General features: G+C 42.3%; 1 protein-coding gene and 1 pseudogene across 1 annotated transcript; both read right to left on the bottom strand.

Annotated features, from left to right (window-relative positions):
- Window positions 1-384: 384 nt before the first annotated feature.
- On the bottom strand, window positions 385-25,849 carry LOC112891305 (annotated as a pseudogene).
- Window positions 11,072-11,725, bottom strand: LOC112891337. Its single transcript, XM_025958174.1, has 2 exons — window positions 11,563-11,725; window positions 11,072-11,482 (listed from the first exon to the last, which is right to left on the bottom strand). Exons 1-2 carry the CDS (start codon window positions 11,716-11,718, stop codon window positions 11,138-11,140), a joined length of 501 nt encoding a protein of 166 aa, XP_025813959.1. The 5' UTR covers window positions 11,719-11,725; the 3' UTR covers window positions 11,072-11,137.
- Window positions 25,850-27,594: the final 1,745 nt, after the last annotated feature.

Raw genomic sequence — 27,594 nt, 5'->3', positions numbered from 1 at the left:
TTAGAACCTACCCACCCTTGGAGATTATGTGTATTTTCTCCAGCGGATGTTAGCGGACCGTCAATCTTATTTCAGCATGTGTACTAGGATGCATCCACGTTGGTTCGTGTATGTGTCCCACGTTGCACACTATCATAAAAGTGTTTCAAGCTGACAGGCTTCCAAGTGGCTGCAAATAATTTTGCAGTTGACGAGATGTGTTGCACTAGCATTTCAAATAACACTTAAACTTTTAATCGGCCATGAAAGGGAAAAACAATGTAAAGTAATCCGTTCATAACCTTTAAAGTTGCTATAAATACTTACTAGGATTAATAGAACCCGTAATCTCTTCAATCGTTTCCTGAACGTCATTCCACAGTAATTAGTTTGTTGCATATCTTGTCATGTTAACATATCCACTGGAAGAGTTGAGCTGAAAAATCTTTCATTTGCCTTCAATGCCTGGAAACCGAAGTAAGAGCTTAAGAACAAGATGAGAAATAGCTAGTACACTAAATGTGTTGTAATAGTTAAATATGCTCTCACCTCTTTATCCCAGTTGGTACAAAGAGTAACCGCAAGAAGTAAGACCATCAGCACCACCATTCCACACATCTGTCCGAACCAAAGCCCCTGTATTGAGTCCAAATCGGATTTATTTCTCTCTCTATATATAGGCCTCCAGTTGGTAAGAGAAAAACGACTGAATGCTACCACATTCTCAAGCACATAAAAAAAACTACAAACCTTTCCACCAAGGTGACGCAGAAAGGCGAAAAAGAATGCTGAAGAAATGCCAACAATGTAGTAGGAAGCAATGCTGATGAAGGCACCCATCTTTTGTTGACCACAACCCCTTGTAACACCTACCAGGTCAATCCTCATGAGATGTGTAGAACAAAAGAAGGTACATTCTAGAAAATTCTTTAAAAAATTAGGAACATCCGACAATCCATTCATTAGACTATAGTCATCATTTATAATAATAGCCATTAGATCCGGTTTATTTTCTTTAATAACTTTCCACCTATCTCATTATGAAAATAGTATAAGGTAATACATTAAATCTATATGTAAACTACCCACCTACACCATTATGAAAAATAATCTAAAATAACCCTCTAAATTTGTATCTAAATTATCCGCGTATGACATCATTAAAAATGAATTAAAGTAAACCTAATATGCAAGCAAATTACCTACCATTTTGTTATTAAGAAAATACTCAAAATGATGTGTCGCCATGCACACCTTGTTCCGCATATGCATATTGTGACGTCCTGAAAATTTCCAAATCAAATTACGCGCTAAGACATGTTCGTTCGAAACCTTTTCGTCGCCGAAGCCGCTCAACCCGAAACCCTAATCCCCGAGCCGACACCGAATCCGGCCGCGGTCTCACTCCTCACGCTGCGTGCGAGCGTCGCGCGTGGCCGACCGGCCACGGTCACCGCCGCGAATCCCGCCGGCACGCGTCATTCTTTTTTTTCCTTTTTCATTTCTTTTCCCCATTTTCTTTCCTTTGCCTTTCTCCTTTTCTCTTTTCCCATTTCTTTCTCCCCTTTTCTTTTTCATCTTCTTCCCTTTTCTTTTCCCTCCTCCCTTCTCCTCCTTTCTCTTCTCCCCTCCCCCTGCTCCCGAGCGCCGCCCGGCCTCCGGCTTCCGGGCCACGCCACCCCCCCTTCTTCCCTCACGCACGCGCGCGCCTGCTCCCGGCCAACCGCACCCGCGCCGCGCACGCCCGAGCGCCCTCGCGCCCTCGCCCCTGGCCGCGCACCGGCCCTGTCCGCGCCGCGCGCGGGCCTTGCCCCGGCCGTGCCGCGACGCACGCGCACGCGCAGCGCATGGCCGTGCGCCGCGCCGTGCCGCCCGTCGCCCGCACCCTGCCCCGGGCCCGCGCCTCGCCGCGCCGTGCGCGCACGCGCACGCCTCCCCCCCCCCACGCATGGCCGTGCTGCACGCCGAGCCACCCGCCGCTGCCGCCGCCCGCCCTCGCCGCTCGCACCGGCGCCCTGTGCTCGCACAGCCCTCCCCCACGTGGTAGACGACGCCCTTGGCGCCCGCGCCGCACGCCACGACGGGCGCAAGCGGCCGAAGCGCCATTAATGGTGCTCCGCACCGGCCACCGTCGCGGCCGCCCCCTCCACCGCCTCCCCCGGCCTATAAGAAGGGCCCCCGCGCAGCTCGCCTTCCCCACGGCCTCCACCGCCACCCAACTCCTCGCCTCCCCAAGCCCAGCGCCGCCCCGCCGAGCCGCCTAGCGCCACCGCCCCTGCTCCCGTGGGCACGCCCCCTCGCTCCACCTCGGCCCAAGGTGAGACCGGGGATGGGATCCCCGTGCCCCCCTCTCCCTCATCCCCTTGCCCCGAGCTGCCCTTGGCCCTGGCCGGCCGGCGAGGCTGCCGCCGCCGCCCCCAATCCCCTCCTCTGTTTCGGTCACGAGGGGGAGAGGAAGAAGAAGGTGCTTTTTGTCCAAAGCCCCCCCTTCCTGTTTTTCCCCAAAGGAACCCCCCATTTACTCCATTTTGCAAAAGAAGCTCTGCTCTTTCCGCTATTTCAAACCAAACCCCCCCCATTACATAAACCTGGATATACTTGACATCCTTTAGCATACCCTGGGTATTTCTAGGATTCGCAAATAGGCCCTTACTGCCTCCGGATAATTACGAATAAACCCTTAGACCCCTGTTTAACCCCTGAACCCTCTTTAGCTCGTCATTTTATGCGCCAAACGAGCTCCGATCGACCCGAAACTTTACCATGCCCTTTCTAGTATAGTTCTAACCATGCCATTAAAAAACCACCCAAAAATATTACCCCTATCTCCGTAGCTAAATTATTTCTGATTTAAGCTCAACGATGAAAGCTTTTAGTTCTTTCGCTTGATTGTGTGTATATTTGTTTGCGTCGTAGGACACGGAGTGAACGAGGAAGGTCCCGATTGTGACCAAGCGAACGAGGACCAGTTCTGCGACCCCGAGCCCGAGGGACAGTGCTTCGATCAGGACCTCCCGCAAGGGTTTGATGATGGCAAGTTCAATCCCGCCCTTTGATGCATGTTTCTGTCCTAGTTTTTATAAACACAACTCAGTGGCCTGTTTTATAAAATTGCATGGTTTTGTTTGTTGAAAACCTGGTAGGATAGCCACCCTCTTTGGTGATAACCATACCTTGACCACTTGTTTTTATAAAGAAAATGTGTGTGTATGGGACGGGATAAAATATGGTTTTGAAAAGACGAGTCAGACGGGATGGATGGCATTTCTGTGTGAATTGCCGTGGGTGTGCTCGTACCTGTGTGGTAGAGCGGGGAAGAGAGATATCCATCTTGTCATCCGTAAGGACCAAGTTGATGTGTCATCTCACCTAGCTTCTTATCGTGCAAACCACTTGACCGTTGTATGGGCAACGGCTTAGCATAAATCCCACTAGTTAGTCTGATAGCCATCAGGAGGGCTGAGAGCAACGGGTGATCAAGGAGAAGGGATAAGCTCTGTGTAACTTGTGCCCCGGTTAAACCTCGGAGATAGATCGAATGACCCCTTGATGGATCCCGTGGTGGCTGGTCAGGTCTAGCTAAGGTGGGTAACGGCTTTGTTGGGATCTGCACCGACACTAAGGTGATCGTGCTGTGGTACCCCACCTGTGGGTAAAGTTGCACACCTCTGTAGAGTTAAAATCTATTCGAATAGCCGTGCCCACGGTATTGGGCAAGTTATGGTGTGGTCACATAACTAGTGTCTCTCTCTGGGAATGGTTGGACTGGTGTGGGTTGTTTGGGAAGTGTCCGGCAGTGGTGCCGTGTGCTACGGCGGACGGGGAGTCTGGTAGTAGTTTAAAACTTGGATCCTGTGTGGATCAACACTATGTGCTCCTTGATGCTTAACAACTTGCTTTGGAAAATTGTTTTAAATGAACCTTTCCATATAACTGAGTTTTCCGTAAATGAATCCTAACCTTATCCTTGGACTGTCCTGTGCATTGATTTCTGATATACCCCCCCCCCCCGTGGGTGTGATTGGACTTGCTGAGTACGTTTGTACTCACCCCATTCTTACTCCTTACAGCAGAAGATCCAGACTACATCCCCGAAGATGTCGAGTAGGGTTTCGTCCTGCACCCAGTCTTGCCTGTGGTTAGGGCCACCGCCGGAGTTCCGCATGGCGCAAGACTCTGATGACCCTCTTTTCGTAGCCAGTGTAGTAGTGTGGGTTTTTGTTGTAATCCTCGCGATAGTGGCGCTTCACTGCCCATTACCGCGTAGAGTTGTACGGTGATGTACCATCTGATGTAATAAAAGTGTTATCAGTCTCCTGGGACTGATAAAGTAACACTTTTAAGTCCCCTCTGATGGGGGGACGCTTCACATCACTACACCACGGATGACATTTAGCAACTGATACTAACTACTAGCTGTTGGTTGTTAAAAGGTTAGGACGGAAAGTTGGTAGCTAAAAGCCGTTTTAGTAATAGTCGATCAGTTGCTAAAACTGTACGATTATATCAACAGACGATCGGTTGGTAAATATGTTATATTGAGACCGACAGTCGGTAGCTAAAGGTTTAGGCGGGCAGACTCCCGCGTGCCCAAACTACGCGCAAAAATTTTAGTTGAATTTGCAGCCCAAATCGAACAAGTGGCCCAACAAACGGCTGCCCCCCCCAACCCCTCCCCAACCCTAAGTGCCTCACGCTCCTGCCTGCACAGCTGCGCCCCCGCCGCTGGCCGGCGTCCGCACGCCCGCCGCCGGCCGCCGCCCACGCGCCCCCCGCGCCCGCCGCCGCCAGCGCGGCCGCGCGCCCGCAGCCGCCCGCGCGCCCCCGCGCCCGCCGCCGCCCGCGCGCCCCCCGCCCGCGCGCCCCCCGCGCCCGCCGCCGCCCACGCGCCCGCAGCCGCCCGAGCGCCCCCCCCCCCCCGCCCGTGCGCCTGCGCGCCCGCCGCCGCCCGTGCGCCTGCGCGCCCGCCGCCGCCCGCACGCCTGCGTGCCTGCTGCCACCTGCCGCCCGCGCGCCCACCGCGGCCCGCGCGCCCGCCTCCGCCCTGCCGCACTGCTCCCTCCCGCTGGTCGCTCTACTCTCTCCCTCCCAAGTTCGATCTGCTCTGGACTTATTGCTTGCCCGCATTACTGAAGACATTCGCGCTGCTCCCTCCCGCTGGCCGCTCTGCTCCCTCTCTCCTGCAGTAGGGAATTATTATTTCGTAAACACAGTGTACAAATCTTGCAGCTACTGATTGGTACTGCTACTTCTTGTCTTTGCAGGTACCGATTTCAGCTGGAGCAAAGCGTTTCTCATTGGAAGGCGGTTGACATTAACCTTATCAAACCTCGGCTCACACAAAGGGTAATTTTGCATACCCATTCATTAATTTTCTCTGTGTGCCTCTGAGTTCTTTTCATACCTTGCGTATGCATGTACATTACAAAAATATGCAACTATGTTTTGATGCTTGTTATCTGTTTTTAGATTCCATATTTGAAAGTTGTTTCGTATCTCACATAAAGGTGCATGGATAAATCGTGGATCACCAATGAGGCTAGGTACCGAACAACTTGTTCATAATAACTGAAATTGTTTGCTGCTGTAGTTATATTTATTTTTAACATAGGAATTGCATATAGGGAAACGGAGGCCTATGAAAAAGGGTTGAACGGTTTTCTAGCTTTTGCGTTTAGAAATTCAGCAGTAGGGAACAAGATATTATGCCCTTGTCGAAAGTGTGTTAACTCATTTTGGAGAGAGGCAAGTGAAGTACGAGAACACGTGATATGTGATGGTTTTCTAAAAGGGTACCAAACATGGACCTTACATGGAGAAGTTTCTTCGTCTTTTGTGAATGAAGACGATATAGATGAGTTTATTGAGCAACGCAGCGAAGATGATGATATAGATGAGTTGATTAGGGACTTAGCTTGTGGTTTAGATGATGGAGGGTGTATGGAGCATGATGAATCTTTTGAGCCACCTAGTGATGATGTAGCTTCAATTTGTAAGTTAGCAGAAAACAATAGTCAAGAATTATACCCAGGATGCAGTAAATACTCAAAGCTACGTTTCCTAGTTCGATTACTTCGCATCAAACTTATTGGAGGTTGGACAGATAGAAGTTTTGATTTGTTGATAGACCTACTTGCTGATGTGCTGCCTAGAGGTTCAGAACTTCCTAAAAATTTTCATGAAGCAAAGAAAGTGGTCAAATCGGTGGGAGTTGGGTATACTACTATTCATGCATGCGAAAATAATTGCATCCTCTTTTGGAAAGAGCATGAAAAATCTGATACATGTCCAAATTGTAATGCATCACGTTGGAAATCGGAAAAGAAGAGTCTAGATGGGAAACGGGATTACAAGGTTCCTAAAAAAGTTCTTCGCTATTTTCCTATTAAGAAAAGACTTCAAAGATTGTTTGTATCCTCTAAAACTGCAAGTCTCACAAGGTGGCATGAGGAACGCCGAATAAAAGATGGCTTGCTTAGACATCCCGCTGATTCACTTTTGTGGAAGGATTTTGATCAGAAGAATCCTGAATTTGCTGCTGATAGTCGCAATATTCGCCTAGCATTTGCCACCGATGGTTTCAATCCGTATAGGACTATGAATGTTAGTTACAGTATTTGGCCTGGCATTTTGATCCCACTCAACTTTCCACCTGCAATGTGCATGAAGGATTCAAATTTCATTATGTCTGCGTTAATCCCCGGTCGGTATTCTGTTGGTAGTGATATGGATGTCTACTGGCAGCCACTTGTATACGATCTGCTTGATATGTTTGTTAATGGTGTGAGAACTTATGATGCTTCGAAGGGTGAATACTTTCATTTGCGTGCTGCAATACTTTACACCATCACTGATTTTCCTGGTCTCGGTAGTGTGTCTGGGTTTGTCACATCTGGTGAGGCAGCGTGCCCTGACTGTCACTCCTTGATCTGTTCTCTTAGACTTGGGAATGGCAGCAAACATTGCTACATGGGTCATCGTAGGTTTTTGCATCCAAATCACCCATTAAGGTTTGATGTTGCTTCATTTGGTGGTGACGCTAAGTTGAGGCCAGCACCTGCTCCTCTTTCTGGAGATGAAATTCTGGAATATACAAAGAACCTGAAAATAGTTTATGGCAAGAACCCATCCAACAAGGCAGCTAGGAATTCTCAACGCAAGGAAGGGGAGTCATTAATCTTTTTAAAAAGAAGACCTATTTGGTTCATTCTTCCATACTGGAAGGACTTGATGATCCGATATAATTATGATGCCATGCACATAGAAAAAAATGTGTGTGACAACATAATCAACACTTTGTTGGACATATCTGGAAAATCTAAGGATAATTTGAATGCTCGCTTGGACCTTCAAGCTTTAGGTATTAGAAGTGACCTTCATCCGGTTGAACTAGATGATAATCAATTTTACTTACCTCCTGCACCCTACTCAATGAGTCCCGCTGAAAAGAAACTGTTTTGTCAAGTTTTGAAAGGGGTCAAGTTTCCGGATGGATATGCAGCTGATATTCGACATAATGTTCTTGTTAGTGACAAAAAAATAATTGGTCTTAACAGTCATGGTAGCCATATTCTTCTACAAGACTTGCTTCCACTTGCTGTGCGGAGAGTTCTTCCTGAAGAAGTTAGTGCTGTTTTAATTCGTTTAAGCAACTTCTTCAAGAAATTGTACTCCCCTGCTCTACGAATAAGTGATATGCAAAGGCTGCAGTCTGAAATAGCTGAAATCTTGAGCCTGCTAGAGATTATTTTTCCTCCATCATTTTTTACCATTAATGTTCATTTGATGGTGCATCTTGCTGAACAAGCAAGAATGGCAGGACCAGTCCATTTTCGTAGCATGTGGCCAGTGGAGAGGTAATTATCTAGTGCATATTGCAACATACAAAACAATAAACTACTTTTTTGATAAATTGATGAGTGCTGTTTTGTACATGTATAGGTTTCTTAAGAAATGTAAGGGCTATGTTCGTACCAAAAGTCACCCGGAGGGATCAATTATGGAGGATTCTATGTTTGACGATGCCCTAACACATTGTTCTCAGTATTTACAAGATGAAACTCACTTTAAGCATAGAGTTAGAAATAATGAGAGCTTGCAAACAGAAATTTCTGTTACAACACCTTTCTTTCACAATATTGGTCGAGCATTGGCAGGAAATTGTATTCTAAATTTAGAGGAAATTCCAGAATGTCCTGATGAAAGAATCAATGATGATGACTGGCAAAGTATCTACAAGTATTGGTTGTCTTCTGAGTTTCAGGTAAGAAACATGTAATATGACGTGTATTTTGCAATACCAAGCTTAGAACCTCTATGCAATGTATATAAATTTCTTAATTCTGTGTTAGGATCGATCTGGAACAGCCAAACAAAATAGGAAACATGTGCAGTTACACCATACAACTGGTAGTGTGAGCTTTGCATGTTCAGCACATGATCTGGTAATGTTCGATCTGCTTGATATATATTGTTCAAATTGTAGTTAGATCTGGTAATGTTCAGCACATGAACTAGTAGTTAGATCTGTTCAAATTGTATACATTATTGTTACTTACAAGAATTGATATAGGCTATGGAACTTGGTCGTCCTCCACGAAGAGATGATATCTTTGTCAAGACCCATACGAGGAAGGATGGAGTTCCTTCACAGTCCGCAGAACAAGTGATTGTAAGCCTCTTTAGTGTCATATGAACTCATCTCATATCTTGTTAGCAAAATATATCTTTGACATATGAACCCATCTAATATCTAATAGAATCAAATTAAAGACATTCTTCAAGTCTATCCAGAAATAAAAGATCGAACAATTCAAGAAGGTGATGCATTTGCTGTCATTTGTGGAGAGAAAGAGCCAAAAGGATCTGTCCGATGTTTGGGTTTGGGTCCAACTCTTCAAGATATTGGCACTCCAGGATTGAAGTCCTATAAGCCAACTAGACTTCAAATGGAGATTTTTGCTCGTAACAAGGCTGAAAATGAGAAGGCTGCTCTACAATAGCGTATACTTGAGTTGGAGGCTGAAATTGAGCAAAGAGCACAAAAGGACCGCGCAAGTGAAGAGCCCGCGTCACACCATGGTTCTACTACACAACCAAATCAGGTACTATTCCATGGCTTAAAAGTGAGGACTGGATCTGATTTTTTGCTATGGTTTTTGCTTGTTTGCACTGATTAAGGGTACACTACAGTTCTTTACACTACACGACGGTTGATTATCAGCAACTAATGGTCTGTCGCTATAATGGCTTTTAGCAACCTACCATCTGTCGCTAAAAGCCTTTAGCGACCCACCTGGACGGTCGCTGCAGCCGGGGTCGCTAAAAGTTTTAGCGACCCACCTCTGTATTAGCGACAGACTGTGAGTTGCTATTGAGAACTATATAGCGACCCACTGTGGGATTGTATAGAGTACATTAGCAACCAACTAAAGGTCAGTGATTCCTGACACCAGCATATAAGTAATAGTATTAATTATCGCTATTGACAATAATTATTAGTATTAATAGGAATTATTAGTATCAATGTTGACCATCACAAATACAATATCACTTGATTATATTGAGTACTAAATGGTCCATTCCATCACAAATTGTCATAAGTCATGAGCTAAACAATAACTAGATTAGCTTACAATATCAATCGTCATAAGCTGTGCATTAGCTAAACAGTAGCTAGATTTAGTTACAAAAGAGCTGTTTGCATTCTTGCAAATATATCATTGCATTCATCATGCACAGTATCATTCACAAAACAACTAGCTAGCTAGCAGCTTGCACATATATTTCTTGCCGCTCACAAAAAGGAAGCTCCTGCCATGAGTTGCGAGCTTCCAGCTGAACCTGCCCTGTGATTGACTTGATCATGTCCCAACATGCCCTGTGAAGTAATTACAAGACTCCAAGTTACCACATGGCTAGAAAAATAACCAGAAATATATGCACTTTGTTACACTATCATCAATACTAAATATTATGCACTGTCAGGATAAATATTCTGCAAAATCACTTCAATCTAGGATAGAAAGAGCCCCAGAAAATAATATGCACTGGCAGTATTTGGCAGAAATGAGTCACAAGTTTGAAGAGGGAGGACAAGAAAATACTATACATTGGCAGTTTCCATATACTAGCTAATTAATCAACTTGGATTGTGAGAATGACTTATTCTTTGATCATATAACATGAAGAGTTAATAGCACCAGTTTTACAGAAATGAGGTCCACAAAACCAATGGAACCATATCTGACCACATGTTCAGCTACCATTTTTTGCAATGTACTTCCTAGTTACTACTAAATTACAGAAGGAAAAAAAATCTCAGATATTGTATCAGGTTTTAACCAAAACCAAATGATGACAATCACGAAAAAAATAACTCCAAGTATATGTGCTTTCTGTCCTCATTCTTGCCAAAAAAATAACGTGCAGATCACAATCACGAATGGGAGAAGCATGCACTACAACTAGAAAAAATAACAGCAAGTATATGTGCTCCCATTCATTCTTCTGTCCTCATTCTTGCCAAAAAAAATAACAACCCAATCTATCACCAACAGCAAGTATATGTGCTTTCTAATTATTTGTCAAACGTGTAGATCACAATCATGAAAGGGAGAAGCATGCACTACAACCAAAGACACCACCAGAAACACCACCAGCAAGTATATGTGCTTTCTACCTAATCTGAACTAGATCAACCTGCAGAAGAACAAGTATGCACTACAACTCTGTCCTTGATTCAACTCAAACTAAATGGCTGGAGTAAAAAATACCTGGAGTAGCTGGCTTTGATGCCTTCTTTGTTATCTTCAGCTGTCATAAGATAAAGTATAAAACGATGGTCAGCCATATGAAATTGAGGTTAATAAAATGGTTCAAGTTTAGCTAATTACTTTCTTGTATGGCCAGGCAATCGGCATCATGCTAGCATCAGCCAAAGTCTCCATACCATCATATGGACGAGGAAGAATTGTATCCCTTTTCAACACACAAGTCACAATGACCTCACAATATTGCCTACCAATGGGCTGACCTCCAAGTTTGATGCTTGCTTTAGTTCCAATAATTATTCCTTTAGCCACAGCTTGATCAGATCTCAACAAGGCATACAAAATGACTTCCTTTCCAACCTAATACAAATGAGTGAGAATGGAATTCAAAGTACTGCAGGGTAATAAAATGGCAAGTTGAAAATATAAGATAAAAGTATTACTAGAGCATCATGGTCAGAGCGGGGAGCATCAGCAGGCTGTGATGTTGCTGTCGCAATGTGTCCTGCAGGCCGTGATGTTGCTGTCGCGATGTGTCCTGCAGGCCGTGATGTTGCTGTCGCAATGTGTCCTGCAGGCCGTGATGTTCCTGTTGCAATGTCACCTGCAGGTTGTGATGATTTTGCCCCTTGGATCTGATCCAAGAAATTCTGGTCATCCTCAGCATCCAAGTAGTCATCTCCAGAAGTACGGTCTTCCTCGCCTTGATTGTCCTCATCATCCTTTGTATTCTACATAGAAAGTCTCAATAATGGATGAGATAAATTACTAGATAAAAATTGATTTGTGCATAAATAAAGAAGTGTTATACCAGATTCTGTCGCATATTAGAACCATGTTGCGACCTAGGCTCTTCACTTGCACGGTCTTGTACTGCCCTTTGCTCAAGTTGGTCCTGCAGCTCACGCACCCGCTGTTCTAGAGCAGCTTTCTCACTTTCAGCCCTTTCACGGGCAAATATCTCCATTTGAAGTCTTGTTGGTGCATAACATTTCAGCCCCGGAGTGCCAACATCTTGAGGAGTTGGACCTAGACCCAAACCTCGGACATATCCTTTTGGCTCTTTCAACCCACAAATAACAGCAAATGCATCCCCTTGCTGAATTGTTCGCTCCGTTAACTCAGGATATATCTCAATTATGTCTTTAAGGGTTTTCTAGAAAAGTGTATCATCAGCTCATATGTCATATTATCACTAAATGCATATTATACAATCATTTATAAAAAAGGCCTTACAATTGTTACATCTGCTTGGGGTAAAGGAACTCCATTTTTCCTTGTATGAGTTTTGATAAATATTTCATCTCTTCGTGGAGAGCGTCCTAGTTGTACAGCCTGCAACAATTCCATGTTAAAATAAAGCTTTAAGTATTATCAGATTGAGTACACTCTAGCTATAATTATTATACTACAACAGATTGTTCCATGTTAAAATAAAGCTTGAAGTACTATCGGATTGAGTAAATGCTACAATAATTATATATTACAACAGATTGAGTGTTACCAGATCATGCTCTGAACATGCAAAGCTCACACTACCACATGTATGGGGCATCTCCACATTTTGTCGGTTTGCTTTACCAATTTTGGAGCGATCCTAACACACAAATAGAATATTATGCATTAATATAGAGATTTGCTTGCATATTTTACAAAAGAATACAACATATTATATGGTTCTTACCTCAAATTCAGAAGACATCCAATATGCATAAAGATATTTCCAATCCTCTGGATTGACCCTTTTGTCAGGACATTCTGGAATTTCTTCTATATTTATTTCTGGATTGAAGTACCGTTTCTTTAAATCTGACCTGAAATTTTTCCATTTTTTCCCTGCAGTACGCATAACCCAATTAAAGCCGGCACCGTCGATATCAAAATATTCCTTCACAGCATCCCACAACTTCATCTTATCAGCCTTTTTAACAAGCCTCCAATCAGAAGTTCCAATTGAGATTTCCTTTCTAACTAGACACCCAATAGCTCTTGCAAATTTCTTAGAACTTTGACCAACAGGCTGACCATGTGCATTGAGTAATATTTTAATTTTAGGCTCATCTGGTTTCCTTGAGAAAACATTCTCCAGCTTAGTTATGCCTCTTCCAACCCTTTCCTTTTCAGTAGCATTGCTTTGCTCATCATTCTGAATATCTTCAACTATAGAATATAGCACCATAGTGAAAACACATATTAGTGAGCTGAGAATATCTCCAACTATAAAATGTAGTTTCATATCAATATATAGTATAATAATTCAGTACCATTGTCACTTAAAAAACCTCCAACTGGTTGCAAATCAGCAAGCACTGGATCATCTTCAGGCTGGGCAACCTTTTTTTGTGGTCTTGGGCGCAAGGTCCGAGGTGTTGTTGTTGGAATACTTGTGCCACGCTTTTCCTATTATAAAATGACATGTGCATGTGAAAGAAATACTACCACTATTATCCATGTTAAGTAGATTGTATAATAAATAAATTTACAACGCACCTTGCAAATTCTCTTAGCCCGATCTTGTTGTGCCATAGAGTTGACTAGTTCAGGGATGTTAAGCTCTGCCATCCTCCTCTTGTTTCTTTCAATGTTTTCTAGCTTTAGCTGCTCATACTCATTACTTGAGGCCGCTTTATCATTTCCTCTTGCGCTTGACATCTTGTTTCCTAAAAAAAGTTGACAATAAGCTCAGCTATATGTACTTAAATAGTAATAGAAACATAAGGGAATGCAGCTTCTACAGTTCAAGGAACCAGCAAGAGAAGGGGCATTAACAAACTTACTTTCTAGATTTTTTCCCTTGTTTTATTCCAGACACGATAATACCATCTATGTCTGTTCTAGCACAAGGAACACATCGAGGAAACTCATTTACAGCAACATCACAATTTACATCAGGCACTGTCGCAACTATGTCATTACCATCATCAAGGATGTCATTATCAGCATCACCACTTCCATACAAATCTCTAGATTTTGGTTGAATAACACAAACCCATTCATCATCAATTGGATCAGCAACATAGTAAACTTGAGTAGCTTGTGATGCTAAGATGAAGGGCTCATCCGATATCTTATCACCAGTATAGAATAAATGCTTGAAATTAACACTAGTAATCCCGAATTCATCTGTTTTGACCCACTTATTGTCTACACGGTTATCAACCCAATCACACTTGAAAAGCACAATATTTCCTTTGTGATGATAGTTTAGTTCAAGAATTTCTTTTATGATGCCATAATAGATGTGTTTCCCTAATATTTGATTGTCATTATTGCCTCTTTCAAAGCATGTTGACTCCGCAACTAGAGCTATACCGCTACTTTGAACTGGCCTATTCTCATCATGGGACTGCGTATGGAAGCTAAAACCATTTATTGTGTAGCTGTTATATTGTTGTGCAATCATCAATGGCCCCTTAGCTAAAATTTGGATCTCTTCCGAGGCAGCCTCGCCCATTTCCTCAACCTGTGGTTATTAATACTAATGTTAAAGGACAAGAAAATTTGATATCATGATCTACATTACACCTATGTTTGACACTTACATGCAACCTAAACCAATCATGGAAGGTTTCATGATGAAGCCGTTTGATCTCACGTTTATTTCGAACACCCTTTGAGGACAGATAAGTAGCATGCTTGCTGAAAATGCAAGAAAAAAAATTATAAGCATAAAAGACAAATCAGCAAACAACACAACATGAGTTCAAATTCTTACTTTAAGTATGGTTCTATATCAGCATAGTTGAAAAGCACATATCTATGTGCTTGAAGCCATGTCTTGTGATCCAAATTCACAAAACACTTTCCAGCCAGTCCTTGACCCATTTTATAAAAGAATGGAGTTGTCTTGGAAATTTCTGTGGACAGCACACCATGATTTCTAATTCTGTTGCTAAAGCCACTCTCATCTTGTAAATACCGAGAGCAAAATGTAAGAGCATCTTCGAACATAGCACCCTCCATGATTGATCCCTCCGGGTGACTTTTTGTGCGAACATAGCCCTTGCATTTCTTAAGAAACCTTTCTACAGGCCACATGCTGCGAAAATGAATTGGACCATCCATTCTTGCTTGGGCAGCCAGATGTACCATCAAATGTACATTGATAGTAAAAAAAGATGGAGGGAATATAGTCTCTAGAAGGCTCAAGATCTCAGCTATTTCAGACTCTAACCTTTGCATGTCATTTATTCGAATTACAGGGGAGTACAATTTCCTGAAGAAGTTACTTAAACGAATCAAAACAGCACTAACATCTTTAGGGAGTACTCTCCTCACAGCAAGTGGTAACAAGTCTTGTAGAAGAATGTGGCTACCATGACTATTAAGACCAATTATCTTTTTTTCATTAACAAGAACATTATGCCGTATATCAGCTGCATAGCCATGAGGAAATTTGACCCCTTTTAACACTTTACAAAATATTTTCTTCTCAGCAGGGCTCATTGAGTAAGGTGCAGGAGGTAAATAAAACTGGTTATCTTCTAGTTCAACTGGGTGAAGATCCCTTCTAATATCTAAAGCTTGAAGATCCAAACGAGCATTCAAATTATCCTTGGATTTTCCAGCTATGTCCAGTAACGTATTAATTATGTTGTCACACACATTTTTCTCTATATGCATAGCATCAAAATTATATCGAAGCATCAAGTCCTTCCAATATGGAAGGATGAACCAAATAGGTCTCCTTTTCAAAAAGACTAATGCTTCCCCTTCCTTACGTCTTTGATTCTTTGCTGGCTTACGGGATGGGTCCTTGCCATAAACCGTTTTCAGATTTTTCGTGTATTCCAAAATTTCCTCTCCCGAAAGCGGAGCAGGTGCTGGCCTGACCTCAATGCCACCATCAAATAAATCCACATCAAACCTATATGGGTGGTCCGGGTGCAAAAACCTACGGTGTGCCATGTAACAGGACTTGCCACCATTTCCAAGTCGAACAGAACATACTAAAGAGTGACAATCTGGACATGCTGCTTCACCGGATACAACAAAACCAGAGACGCTTCCAAGACCAGGTAAATCAGTGATAGTCCAAAGAATTGCAGCACGTAATTGAAAATATTCACCCTTCGAAGCATCATAAGTTCTAACTCCGTTAACAAACATATCTAGCAGATCATCAACAAGTGGTTCAAAATAAACATCCATATCACTAGCAGCAGAAGACCGACCAGGAATCAACACAGACAAGATGAAATTTGAATCCTTCATGCACATTGAAGGTGGAAAATTCAATGGAATCAAAATACCAGGCCAAATACTGTAATTAACATTCATAGTCCTATGTGGGTTGAAACCATCAGTAGCAAATGCTAGGCGGATATTACGACTATCAGCAGCAAATTCTGGATGCTTTTTATCAAAATCCTGCCACAAAGGTGAATCGGCAGGATGCCTAAGTAAACCATCTTTCATTCGACTTTCGTCATGCCACCTTGTGAGACTTGAGGTTCTAGAGGACACAAACAATCGCTGAAGTCTTTTTTTGATGGGGAAATAACGAACAACTTTCCTAGGAACCTTGTACTCACGTTTCCCATCTAGGCTTCTCTTTTCTGATTTCCAACGAGATAACTTACATTTTGGACAAGAATTAAAGTTTTCATGCTCTTTCCAAAAGAGAATACAATTATTTTCACATGCATGGATACTAGTATACCCAACTCCAACAGATTTTACCAATTTCTTAGCTTCATGGTAGTTCTTGGGAAGTGCTGAACTTTTAGGTAGTGCATCAGCAAGAAGATCTAGCAGCAAATCAAAACTCCTATCGGTCCAACCCCCAATAAGTTTGATGTGAAGCAATCGAATCAGAAAACGTAACTTGGAGTAATTGTTGCAACCAGGGTACAATTCCTGACTATTATCCGCTAATAGCTTTTGAATACCAGCAAGATCATTAATAGGCAGCTCACAAGACCCATCATCTAGCAAATCCCCTTTATCATCTAAACCACAAGCTAAGTCCCTGATCAACTCAGATATATCATCATCATCGCTAGGCTGTTCAAAAAACTCAGGACGATCATTGTTACCATGGTTCATAGAAGAACTAGCTTCACCATGTAAAGTCCATGTTTTATACCCTTTTAGAAATCCATCACATATCAAATGCTCTCGCACTTCACTACCTTCTCTCCAAAATGTGTTAACACACTTTCTGCAAGGACACAATATTTTTCCCCCTTTCGCTGAATTTTGAAAGGCAAAAGCTAGAAAACTGTTCACCCCTTGTTTATAAGTCTTTGTCTCCCTATGGATAATCTTTATGTTAATTATAAGCTAAAAAAACTATTAATTATTCTGAAAAAATGTAGTAATACCTAGACGCATTGTCGATCCACGACTTATCCATACACCTTATATGGGATATGAAATACCATCCAACATAAACATATAAGAAAACATACTTTAATCAGATTCATGCACATACAGAGAAATTCATAGATCCATACACATACAAAGAAATTCACACACAGAAAATTACTAATAAAAACTAAAATATATGAGACAGAAATTTGATGAAATTACCTTCTATGAGAGCTAACGATGCTCAACAATGACAGCTCTGGCGAAGGCACCACTAGCAGCTCGAGCTAACGATGCTCAACAATGACAGCTCTGGTGAAGGCACCAATAGCAGCTCCTAGCAGAACAGCTTCTCTGAACCAAGCTATAACTGCCACTGCAAAGAAAAACAAATGGAGTGCAAAGAAATTCACACGTAATGAAGTAGTAAGAGAAAGGAGTAAGCAAAACCAGCACCTAGGAGAGGACCTAAAAGAATAAGAAAGGAATAAGCAAACCAACACTTAGGAGAGGACCTAACAGAATAAAGGCTGGGAGCAGGGCTGGGCCGGCAAAATCGGAGGCCCTGTGCGAACTTCAAAACAGGGCCTTTTTTCTTAAGAAATAGGATCATAATTTGTAACATCATATATTATAATAAAATATATAAATAAACATACCTATTGAATTTCGAATTACAAAAAAATTATTTGAACAACATCATTCTTTTAGTGTTTCTTGAAATAGCTCTTTTTTAATTCCGGATGACACTTGTGACTCTTTTATAATAAACCTATCCATAGCTTCTTTTTGATATTGAATCTAATTCTCAATTCTTTGTTTTTTCTTACGCTTTTGGTAACCTGAACCATATTTTTTAGATGGATTCGTGGAAGACATTTGCACAAGCACATACATATATAAAAGAAATCAATCAATTCAATGTTGATGACTAGAAAAGTAGTACTAGCAGCTGGAACTAAAAAAGTGTTAAATACATGCACGTAAATTAGTCAAAGTACCTTCAGGCTTCGGTAGCACAGCAGCTTTTGTGAGGGACACCCGTTGAGGTGCTATCACCAAGCCTAACGCAGCACCAGCAGACAACACAGCACTCAGCAGGATGCGACGGGAATGGCACTGGGACAAGCACGGCAACGCTGGGAGGGAGCAGCGAGGCTGGGAAGGAACGGCGAGGCTGGCAGGATGCGGCACTGGGAGTGGACGGCGGGGGCAGGGGCGGCGCTGGGAGCGAAGGCTTCGGCGCTGCTCCCAGCCTCCCAGCGCAGGCGGCCTTCAGCAGGCGGGCTCAGGGAGGGGCCGTGGCTCCCAGCGCAGGCAGGCCTCGGAGGGAGAGGGCCGGCGCTGGAGCAGCCCAGGGGCGGCGTCGCCACCAAATAATGGTGAGGATGGGAGCGCTGCAGCTGGTTGGTGTCGGGCCTGCAGGGAGTGGCGGCTCTTGGTTCAAGAAAGAAGAAAGCAGGTTAGGGTAGAATAGAAGAGATTGTTCGCGGGAGGAAAAAAAAGACCGCGAAAGAGTAAAATTTTTCCCGCTTTCCGCTTCAGTCTCCCGGGAACGTGGGTTTTCACAGCAATTGGTTTAGCGACGAACTATTGGTTGCTATAAGATGGTTTTACTGACCCATCGTGCATCGTTGTACTGTAAATGTTTTAGTGACCCACAGTCGGTTATCACAACAAGATATAGCGACCTACTATTGGTCTATAAGTTTTAACGACAGACTATTTGTCGCTAAGATTGGTCGCTAAAAATTGACTGTGGTGTAGTGTTAGTGCAAGGAATGGTGAGGATGACCCTAATGATAAAGATTATGCTTCTGGAGATGACGATGATCAGCTGCAAAGTTCAAAGGCAGCAACACCAAAGACAGATGCTCCTCGGTCTCCACATGATGCTCTTGTAAGTTTCTCATCCTTTTTTACAATTTCTGTACTCCATAGGGGGCATAATCCTATAAGACACTGAATTCAGTTGTTATTAATCATATGTTTAGATTGGAAAAGATGTCATATTATATGCCTTGTTGAGAGCCAATGTGCCCGTAGCTAAAGGAACAATTGTTTCCACTAAACCGGACACAATAGTTGGAGGTGAGCCAATTGGAAGGCAATATTGTGAAGTTATTGTGACTTGTGTGCTCAAGCGAGATGAAGTTCTCCCTCGTCCATATGGCAACATGCAAACTATGGCTGATACTAGGATGGAAGGCTTGCATGGCCATACAAGAAGGTAATGAGATATGCTTCAGCTTGTTTATGTTTTGATTCATATATGTGACCATTATTAAATAATTGTTCCTAATGTTAACAGCTGAAGGTTACAAACAAGGCACCAGCTGGTTCAGGTATATATTGTGGTTGACAAATGCACCAGCCTTCTCATAAGTTGCTGTTTTACCATGACAGAACTACTTTTGTTTGTTCTTAGGATAGAGACAGAACTATATATGCAACAGCCAGCAACCTACTTGTTATTGGAACTACTTTTGTTTGTTCTTAGGATAGCTGTTGTTAGTTGCAAGTAGCGCATATGACAGAAATTAAAAAAATGACAATGTTCAACCTGCTGGGTGATTAAAGCATTAAGACAGCCAACTCAACCTGTTGTTAGTTGCAAGTAGCACTTTTTTTTGTCATCGTTGCTTTCACTTGATAACTGACTAATTTTTTCCTCTTAGTGTCCAGGAAGGGATAAGCTGAAGAATTGATAATTGCAGGACTGTTAGGATCTTAGTGTAGGCCGAAGAATTCTGGGTGCTAGAAGCTTGTGCAGGACTGTTTCAAGTACATGGCATGGAAATCTTTTGTGACAGATTTTGTAAACATGCAAACATTATGCTGTAAACTAATTGCAAGTGTGGTTGCTTTTGTGACAAAACTAGCTAGTTAGGCCTCATTAGTTGGATCATTTGGAAAGATGATGGTAACTTATGACCATGTGAAGGACTGCTTAATGAAGTCAATTAACTTGATATAAGTCATTTGTGATGATTTCTTGCTTGTTTACTCAGTCATCATGTGAAGGACTGCCTGTTTACTTATGACTATGTGACTGCTTGTTTACTGTAATTGGTTTACAGCATAAATAGCTCTGAATTAACATTACTTATTCAGATTATATCAGTCTTCATAACTTACTGTTGGTTGCTAAATGGGTTGTACATTCGGTTGGTAAAGGTATAAAACAGCTATGGAGGGTCGGTTGCTAAAGAAGTGGACGGTTGCTAAAGCCTTTAGCAACCCCACTTACAGCGACGGACCGCGTCGGTTGCTAAAACCCTATAGCAACTGATCGCAAGTTGTTGCAAGCGCTTTTAGCAACTGATCGCAAGTTACCATAAGCCAACCGTGGTGTAGTGCATATTTGTCTGAAGGTATGAGCATATCAATATCCATGTCAAACACACATATAGGCGAGATGTAAAGTTAAAAATAAAACTTCAAATATGGGATAAAGAGGTAAATTGATTAATCTTACTATTACAACTTAACAAATTAGAGGCTCCACATTTATCCTCACAAGACACGCTAGAAAAAATAGATAGATCCTACAAATTCTAATAACAATCATAATATACATCCATCAACCAGTTTGATAGACTCTAATCATCAATTATAATAATATCACTGGATGTACAATATTTTGATATTACCCACCTCTGCTATTATAAAAAATAGTTTAATGTAACTCCTTAATCTATATCTAAATTACCCACTTTTTGCAATTATGAAAGATAATTTAAATGACATCCTACATCTTTATCTAAATTATCCACCTATGCTATTATGAAAAATAATCTTAATTAACCCCCTATATTTGCATCTAAATTACTCACCTTCGCTATTTTTTTGAAAATAACCTAAATTAATCTTCTAAATATGAATCTAAAATACCTATCTTCACTCTTACAAAGAAACATTCCAAAGCTCTACTATATATATGCTTCTAAATTACCAAGTTTATTTCTAGCATTATTTAGAAAAAAAATGCTACTCAATGAATATACGAATGATGTGGGTTACCATGATAACCACATATTCATTATGCAAGAGGCCATAAGTGTATCAATTTCCATGTTACATACATAGGCCAAGGCAAGGTTTAGCTTAAACAAGTGTTAAACACAGACGAAGGTGGCATGCAAAGCGGAAAAAACTATAAATATTGATTAAAACACATATATGAGTAATATGTTACTAGAGCCTATCACAGTCGAATAATCATTACAAAGTATGCCTGATCTGATCTGATTTGATCTTCATTATATTTTACAGGTGAGGGTCATAACTGATAAGTTCCCAAACTATTTCTGCTTATCCAATCGGATAAGCATGCGGTCAAGTCAAACCTTTCAATTTGAGCTCCTAAACAGTTGTGTTTTGGGTGCGATTAAGGTCTACTTGTGCGCTTCTTTTATTCTGGTGATTTTGTTGGTTCGTTCATGCCTCTGAGCTAGTTGACATGGTACAACTAGGCCTCTCTGTTTTGAAAATTTAAAACGCACAGTTGAGGATCATAGTGTGCTTCTAATCTTCAGATTTAAGAACTGAGACTTAAAAGGCCTTATGATGGCCACACCAAGTCCTAGCGGGGACGTGAAAGCTAATATCATAATGTTCAAACTATAAGAATCACAACAAGTAAGTATTATTTGATCTCATATCAGATGCTGCCACATTTTTTTTAGAAAAAAAAGGAAAGACGGACAGTGCGGCGGCCTTAAGCTTTTGAGACCTGAAAGTGGCCATCTACAACTTATCAGAGCATTTTCGGCCGAACAAACATCTAATTTTGGGCCCGTTTCAAATCCCTTCCGCGTGTGGCGCGCCACTACTGCCGCAGGGTGCCCAACAACGGGATTCCTAATAATTGTTTGAGTAAATTTTGTTTTTGACTGTTAATCTTATTTTTTTTACGCAGTTCTTGGTTTTATGACCTAGTGATCATTTCAAAATATTAGGTTAAACATTTCTTTAGACCTAGTTCAATATTTCACAAAAACTAGCTCACTTTTTTTTGTACGTTTTTCAAATAATATATTCAAAACGTTGAAACAACAAGTTCAAAATATTGTATTATTTTACTAGAGATGGTGAATATTTCAAAAATCAAATTAGGAAAATGCATTAATTATGGATTCATTTTGTTACATTAATTGTGAAACATTACAAAATGTATAAAGGATTTTGGAGATAAATATTTCTCGAGCTTGGAATTCAAACTAATTTAACTCACACATCCACGCATGCTGCCACCTGTCATGCACATGCAAGCTTTGCTCTGTCGAATGACCATGTTGCCTATCCATCTGCGTAACTGTAACGAAGAATCACGAGAGTTCAAATCTTTAGCATGAGCCTCCAATATTGGAAGATTCAATTCCCTTGGTGCTATCAAAATTATATCCGAGATTGGAAACCGTAAGGAAATAAAAATAATAATATCCAAGATATCCGAAACCGTTTCTATGCGTATCCGATCCGTTTCTATCCTAGGGGATGGAAACCGGAAGGAAACATAAAAACGGATATCCGAGATATTGATTCCGTTTCTATGCATATCCAATCCGGTTCCATCCATATATTCGTGTAGGTTTAAGCTGCTGGCCTTCAACTGTGCCAATTCTCAACCCAATAACGCGCATTCTCAGTCCAATACCGCAAAGAATAGGCTCTTAGAGCCGGTTTTTCTTATAAATGATCATTTGTGTGAACCGAAGCAGTGAGACCGCCGGTAGCAGTTTTTGGGGTTTGATCAGCGATCCGGTCCAATTTTTTTTTCTATCCTTGTGGGTTTAAACGACTTGTTCCTATGCAACTATGCATAGGAACTAAAAATACAACTAAATGTACTGTTTAATTAATAGCAGCAAATGATAATGGGCGACGGGCCTTGTTAGTAATATACATTTTCTTCTTGTATATAAGCATGACGGAGTTCGAGACTCAGGAAGCTTTTCATTATTATCACCGAGAACTCGGCAAGTAGCCATCATTTGGCTGTACCCCTCCTTTTTTTAAAAAAAAATGATATGTTTAGGAGAAGCTAATTAAATATAGTTAGCTTGTTAGTATATCAAGACCACGCCATTACAATCTGCCACAATATTTAGGTATTATTACATTGTTGGACCTGGATCTTGTGAAGCAGATAGGCCACTGTACGGGTGTGTGTAGTCCCACCCTGTAGACAGGGGATCAGGGTGAATGTGGCTATCAAGAGTGCTAAACAAAGTTTATTTGTAACAACTGTTACAATAAATGACTACTGGTAAAACCATTTGTTGTTTAATAAGTCAATTGATGCCCTTAACTTGTTGCAGATGATCTTACATTGCTTTGGAGTTTCTGAATACAACACGCCTTCCTTCTTAAGCCGCAAAGGCACTCTGTTTTGGCAAACACCAAAATAGCTCAGGGTTCTAGTACCATTATCTCACTATTGAATAACCATCACTGGTATTAACAGGAGCGATCTTGCCTCAATGCATCTTAATCAAGCATATTGCAGACTAGACATGATTCATTTGTTTGCTCGCTGACATCTCATGTTTTGTCATATATCTACAGGAAGGTTAGAGCTGAAGACTCTGTCCTTTCCCCTCAATGCTTGGAAACCCAACTAATAAGTCTGAGAACAAGTTGAGAGCAACTAAACCAATTTGACTGAATCTGAAACTTATATATGCTTACTTCTCCGTTCCAGTTGGCGCAAGCGGAAATTGGTAGAAGCAAGAGCATCTGCACCACCAATTCGCATAGGAGTCCAAACCAGAGCCCCTGTTGAGTAAACCCGGACTTTATGTTAAGATCGCTCTGACAAACAGAAACTAGGTCTCAAGGAAAGTAATAACCCCAGAAAATATTACCATTCCTCCAAGACGGCATACAAAGGCGAAAAGGAATGCGGCAGGGATACCAGCAGCGTAATAGGCCACAAGGTTGATCACAGCACCAAGCTTTTGCCGGCCGCAACCCCTAACGACACCTACAAAGTGGAGCCATCTGTTATCAACTTTCTAACTTTGATACTGAAGATGGAGATTTACTTAAGTATCAGATCTTAGATACTGAAAATGAAGATTAATTTAAGTTCAATAATGCCCCAATGATGTAAATAAAGAACTCCTGGGAGTCATCTCGTCCTTATTGATTGATACCAGGACAGGTTTTTATGGTATCAAGTGTATCTGTTTCTCTAATTGCTGTACGGGTCCAAAACGTGCGTCTCTTGTTTACCTGAAAGAACATTTTGCAGGCCATCAAACAAGATGCACACTGCGAGGGCAGGCATCAGTCTAGCAGTGTACTTGGCCACTTCGTCGTCGTTGCTGTACGCGTACCCTAGTATATTCCGCACCAGCACCATCGCAAGCCCTTCCGAGACACACACTGAGAATGCCAAGAACATGACAACCCGAGTTGCCAGACCAGCGGCACGGGGACGGCCAGCGCCAAGCTCATTCGAAACACGAGTGCTGAGTAGAAACACGAGACGGAAAAACAAGAAATTATACACTCGGTGACAGACTAAAGGGGAATTGTTTTCAGCATCTTCTGTTAGGACTTCCGACAACTGACCTCCCGGCAGCACCAAGTCCAATCGGCACCATGACTGCGAAGGTGAGAGTGTGCAGGCTGCAAGAACCATAAGAGTGATGAGACCAATCCTAGACCAAACAACAAGGAGAATTTGCCGAAAGCGAGCACCGATTTTCACCAGTTGGACAGCACGGCCGTCTCGAGCTTGGTATTGGGGAGAAGACCAGCGAGGAGCACCAGGAGCTCAAAGGACCACCACTCCATGCTGCAGTCGTGAGTTTGAGGCTTTGAGCAATGGTATTGAGTTTGATCCGTCACATAGGGATTGCATCAAATGTTCCGTTACCAGATCATGGCAGCAGAAGGCACGGCGAGCTTCAGGAGGCCGGGGATACCGCGGAACGCCTCGCCGGAGAAGCCCGTCCATGTGGTCCTGCAGGACGGCTGAGAGCCTGACGTAGAGCGCCATCAGGGACAGGTTGCCCAAGTAGGAGACGGCGTTGGCCAGAGCCACGCCTCTGCTGCCCAGGCCGAGCCGGCGCACCAGCAGCCAGCAGACGGCCGGGTGGCCCAGCGCGGCGGCGCCGGAGCTGAGCATCACCGGCAGGACGAGCTTCTGCGCCTGCAGGAAGCGGACGTGGCACTGAAGCGGCGCGTACACGAGCAGCGCCGGGATCAGCCACCGGGTGTAGCTCCCCGCAGCGGCGGCGATCTCCGGGTCCTGGCCGCACCACGCGAGGATCTCGCCGGCGCAGGCCCACACCCCGGCGACCGGGACGCTCAGGAGAGTGAGCACGAGCATCGCCCGCTGCTTGTGCACGCCGAGGAGGCGGTGCCGTCCCGCGCCGAACGCCTGGCCGCACAGCGTGTCCAGGCCGGTCGCCATCCCCGCCTGAGAAGAAGATCGTCGCGTCACCTCAGCGGAGTATTCAGTAGCGCCGCCGCCGTAGAGGAAGCGAGTTGACCGAAAGATACAAGAGGATAGGAATTTTTACCAGGACGCTTAAGCCTGTGACCGAGGCGAAGGAGGTGGCGACGGAGACGCCGGCGAGCTCGAGCTCGCCAAGGTGGCCGGCGAACATGAGGGAGACCATCTGGACGGTGTTCACCAGGAGGTACCCGGCGACTAGTGGCCCGGCCAGGTACAGCTGCTTCCTGACCTCGCTCCACGGCGAGCCCTCGGCGTCTCCTCCGGCCCTTTTCTCGGTGTCCGCCGTCACGGTGAGGAGCGGCGCCTCCTCCATGGTTGCCATCTTGTTCCCTGCGTGGGAAACTGAGGCGGCAATGGCGATCGAGCCGGAGTTCACTGATTCCATCTTCTTAATCCGCATTCCGGCCACTGTTTGGTACATGTGCGAGTCAAAAACAAATACGCGCCTAATCCATTTAATTAGCATGCGCAAAAGACAAGGCTAGCTCCTCGTCACCAAAGGCTCGAATGACCGTTATTTAATAAAAAAGAAAAAGGTTGTCCTAAACTATTCCAAGCATATTACAATCATGTTCTTCAAGTCGGCAAAGTATTATTCGGATTCCCAAGTTAACTTGTTGGGTTTGTTGTTGGAGCCATACGCACTTAGCACTCTGGCACTAAAATTTGTACCTACATCCCTCCAACAATCATATCTACAGCATGGATATTAAATCTCAGAGAATAAATTTGCTGATTAAAATTTAGTAACATATTCTCTCTACTTAAAATAAATGTTATCGTAGCATTTATAAGTCCGGATGCAGATATGCGGATTACGTAGGTTATGAATACGAATGAATGTGTGTCAAATACGAATAAGTTGAATGTGGACACCAAATAATGTTAATCGCAAATATTTCTTCGAATGCTGAGTAAAAAGAACAACTATAAATATCACATATGCTCTAATCATTTAGCCACACCACAAGTCCCAATTCGAATTAGATTGTGCTTAAAGAAGCAAAATAGCAATTTGCCAAAGCTTCTTACACATCACATGGAAAAAATCAACACATATCGTAGAAAGACATAGCCATGGATCCACTATTATAAAACTTTGTTTTTCGGTTAAGTTGAACCTGTCATTGCAAACCATTAAAACTTAAAACTTATATAATTTCTAGCAAAATAAAAAATTACTTAAATGTCCTCAAACTCCTACATTTTCTCAAATTCAAAACTTTATAGACACAAATTCACACTAAGTGGACAACTTCTATTAAATTTTTAGATTTAATTTTAATTTGTTGACACCTTATTCTTATATTTTATTTAATTTATAGATAATTTGTATTATTTTTGGGTTTATATTAAATTAATATAAATACTTTGGTGAGATTATAATTAATCTGAATATTGTTCATTGTTTGTAATTATAAATACTTTAGAAAAAAGCAAAAAAGAAACTATGTGTTACTTACACTGTTGGGCCTGCAGCCAGGCCTAATGGGCATCCGATGCAACTATCAGAATATGAGATCCGAATTAACTATCTGGGTTATCCAACTAATTAATCTCAAAAAATCCAACTAATACTGCACCTACTACATTCAAATCAAACATTTGATAAAAATATCCAAGTTTGTATCTGATATTTGAAAACATTAATCCGGACATCCAAAAATAGATCTGACTATCTATATGATACTCTTCAATCGATTGGTCCATTGCGAAAGAGCTCCTAGCCTACTGATTAGAGCACTTGAGTAGCATTCACCAGGTATAGATTCGACTCCTCATCGGAGTGAATTAAAAATATACTTGAATTAAATAAAAAACTTATATAAAAAATAGGTGGTGCCTCTCTTGCTGGCTTCGGTCAAAAATTGATATGTCATCAAAAAATATCTATACCATTTACATCCTAGTGTATGTTCTCCAAAGAATACATTAATAGACTTACTACTAACTGCTACTCTCTCTTCCGAATTAGAGTTCACTTTTATTTTTACCCTATATCAAACCACTTTAATTTTAACTAAGATTTTATTTATGCATTCAACACATCACCCAGCA

Source organism: Panicum hallii, chromosome 1, assembly GCF_002211085.1.
Source record: "Panicum hallii strain FIL2 chromosome 1, PHallii_v3.1, whole genome shotgun sequence".
Classification (NCBI taxonomy): Eukaryota; Viridiplantae; Streptophyta; class Magnoliopsida; order Poales; family Poaceae; genus Panicum; species Panicum hallii.
This window is presented reverse-complemented; position numbering and strand designations above follow the sequence as displayed.

What these genes read in the sequence shown, in the direction of transcription:
- LOC112891337 (XM_025958174.1), bottom strand. Translation starts at nt 11,718, where the DNA reads ATGGAGATATTTGCCCGTGAAAGGGCTGAAAGTGAGAAAGCTGCTCTA. An exon ending in CTAATATGCGACAGAATCTG is followed by an intron (nt 11,483 to 11,562) that starts GTATAACACTTC and finishes CTTTCTATGTAG; the next exon opens with AATACAAAGGATGATGAGGA.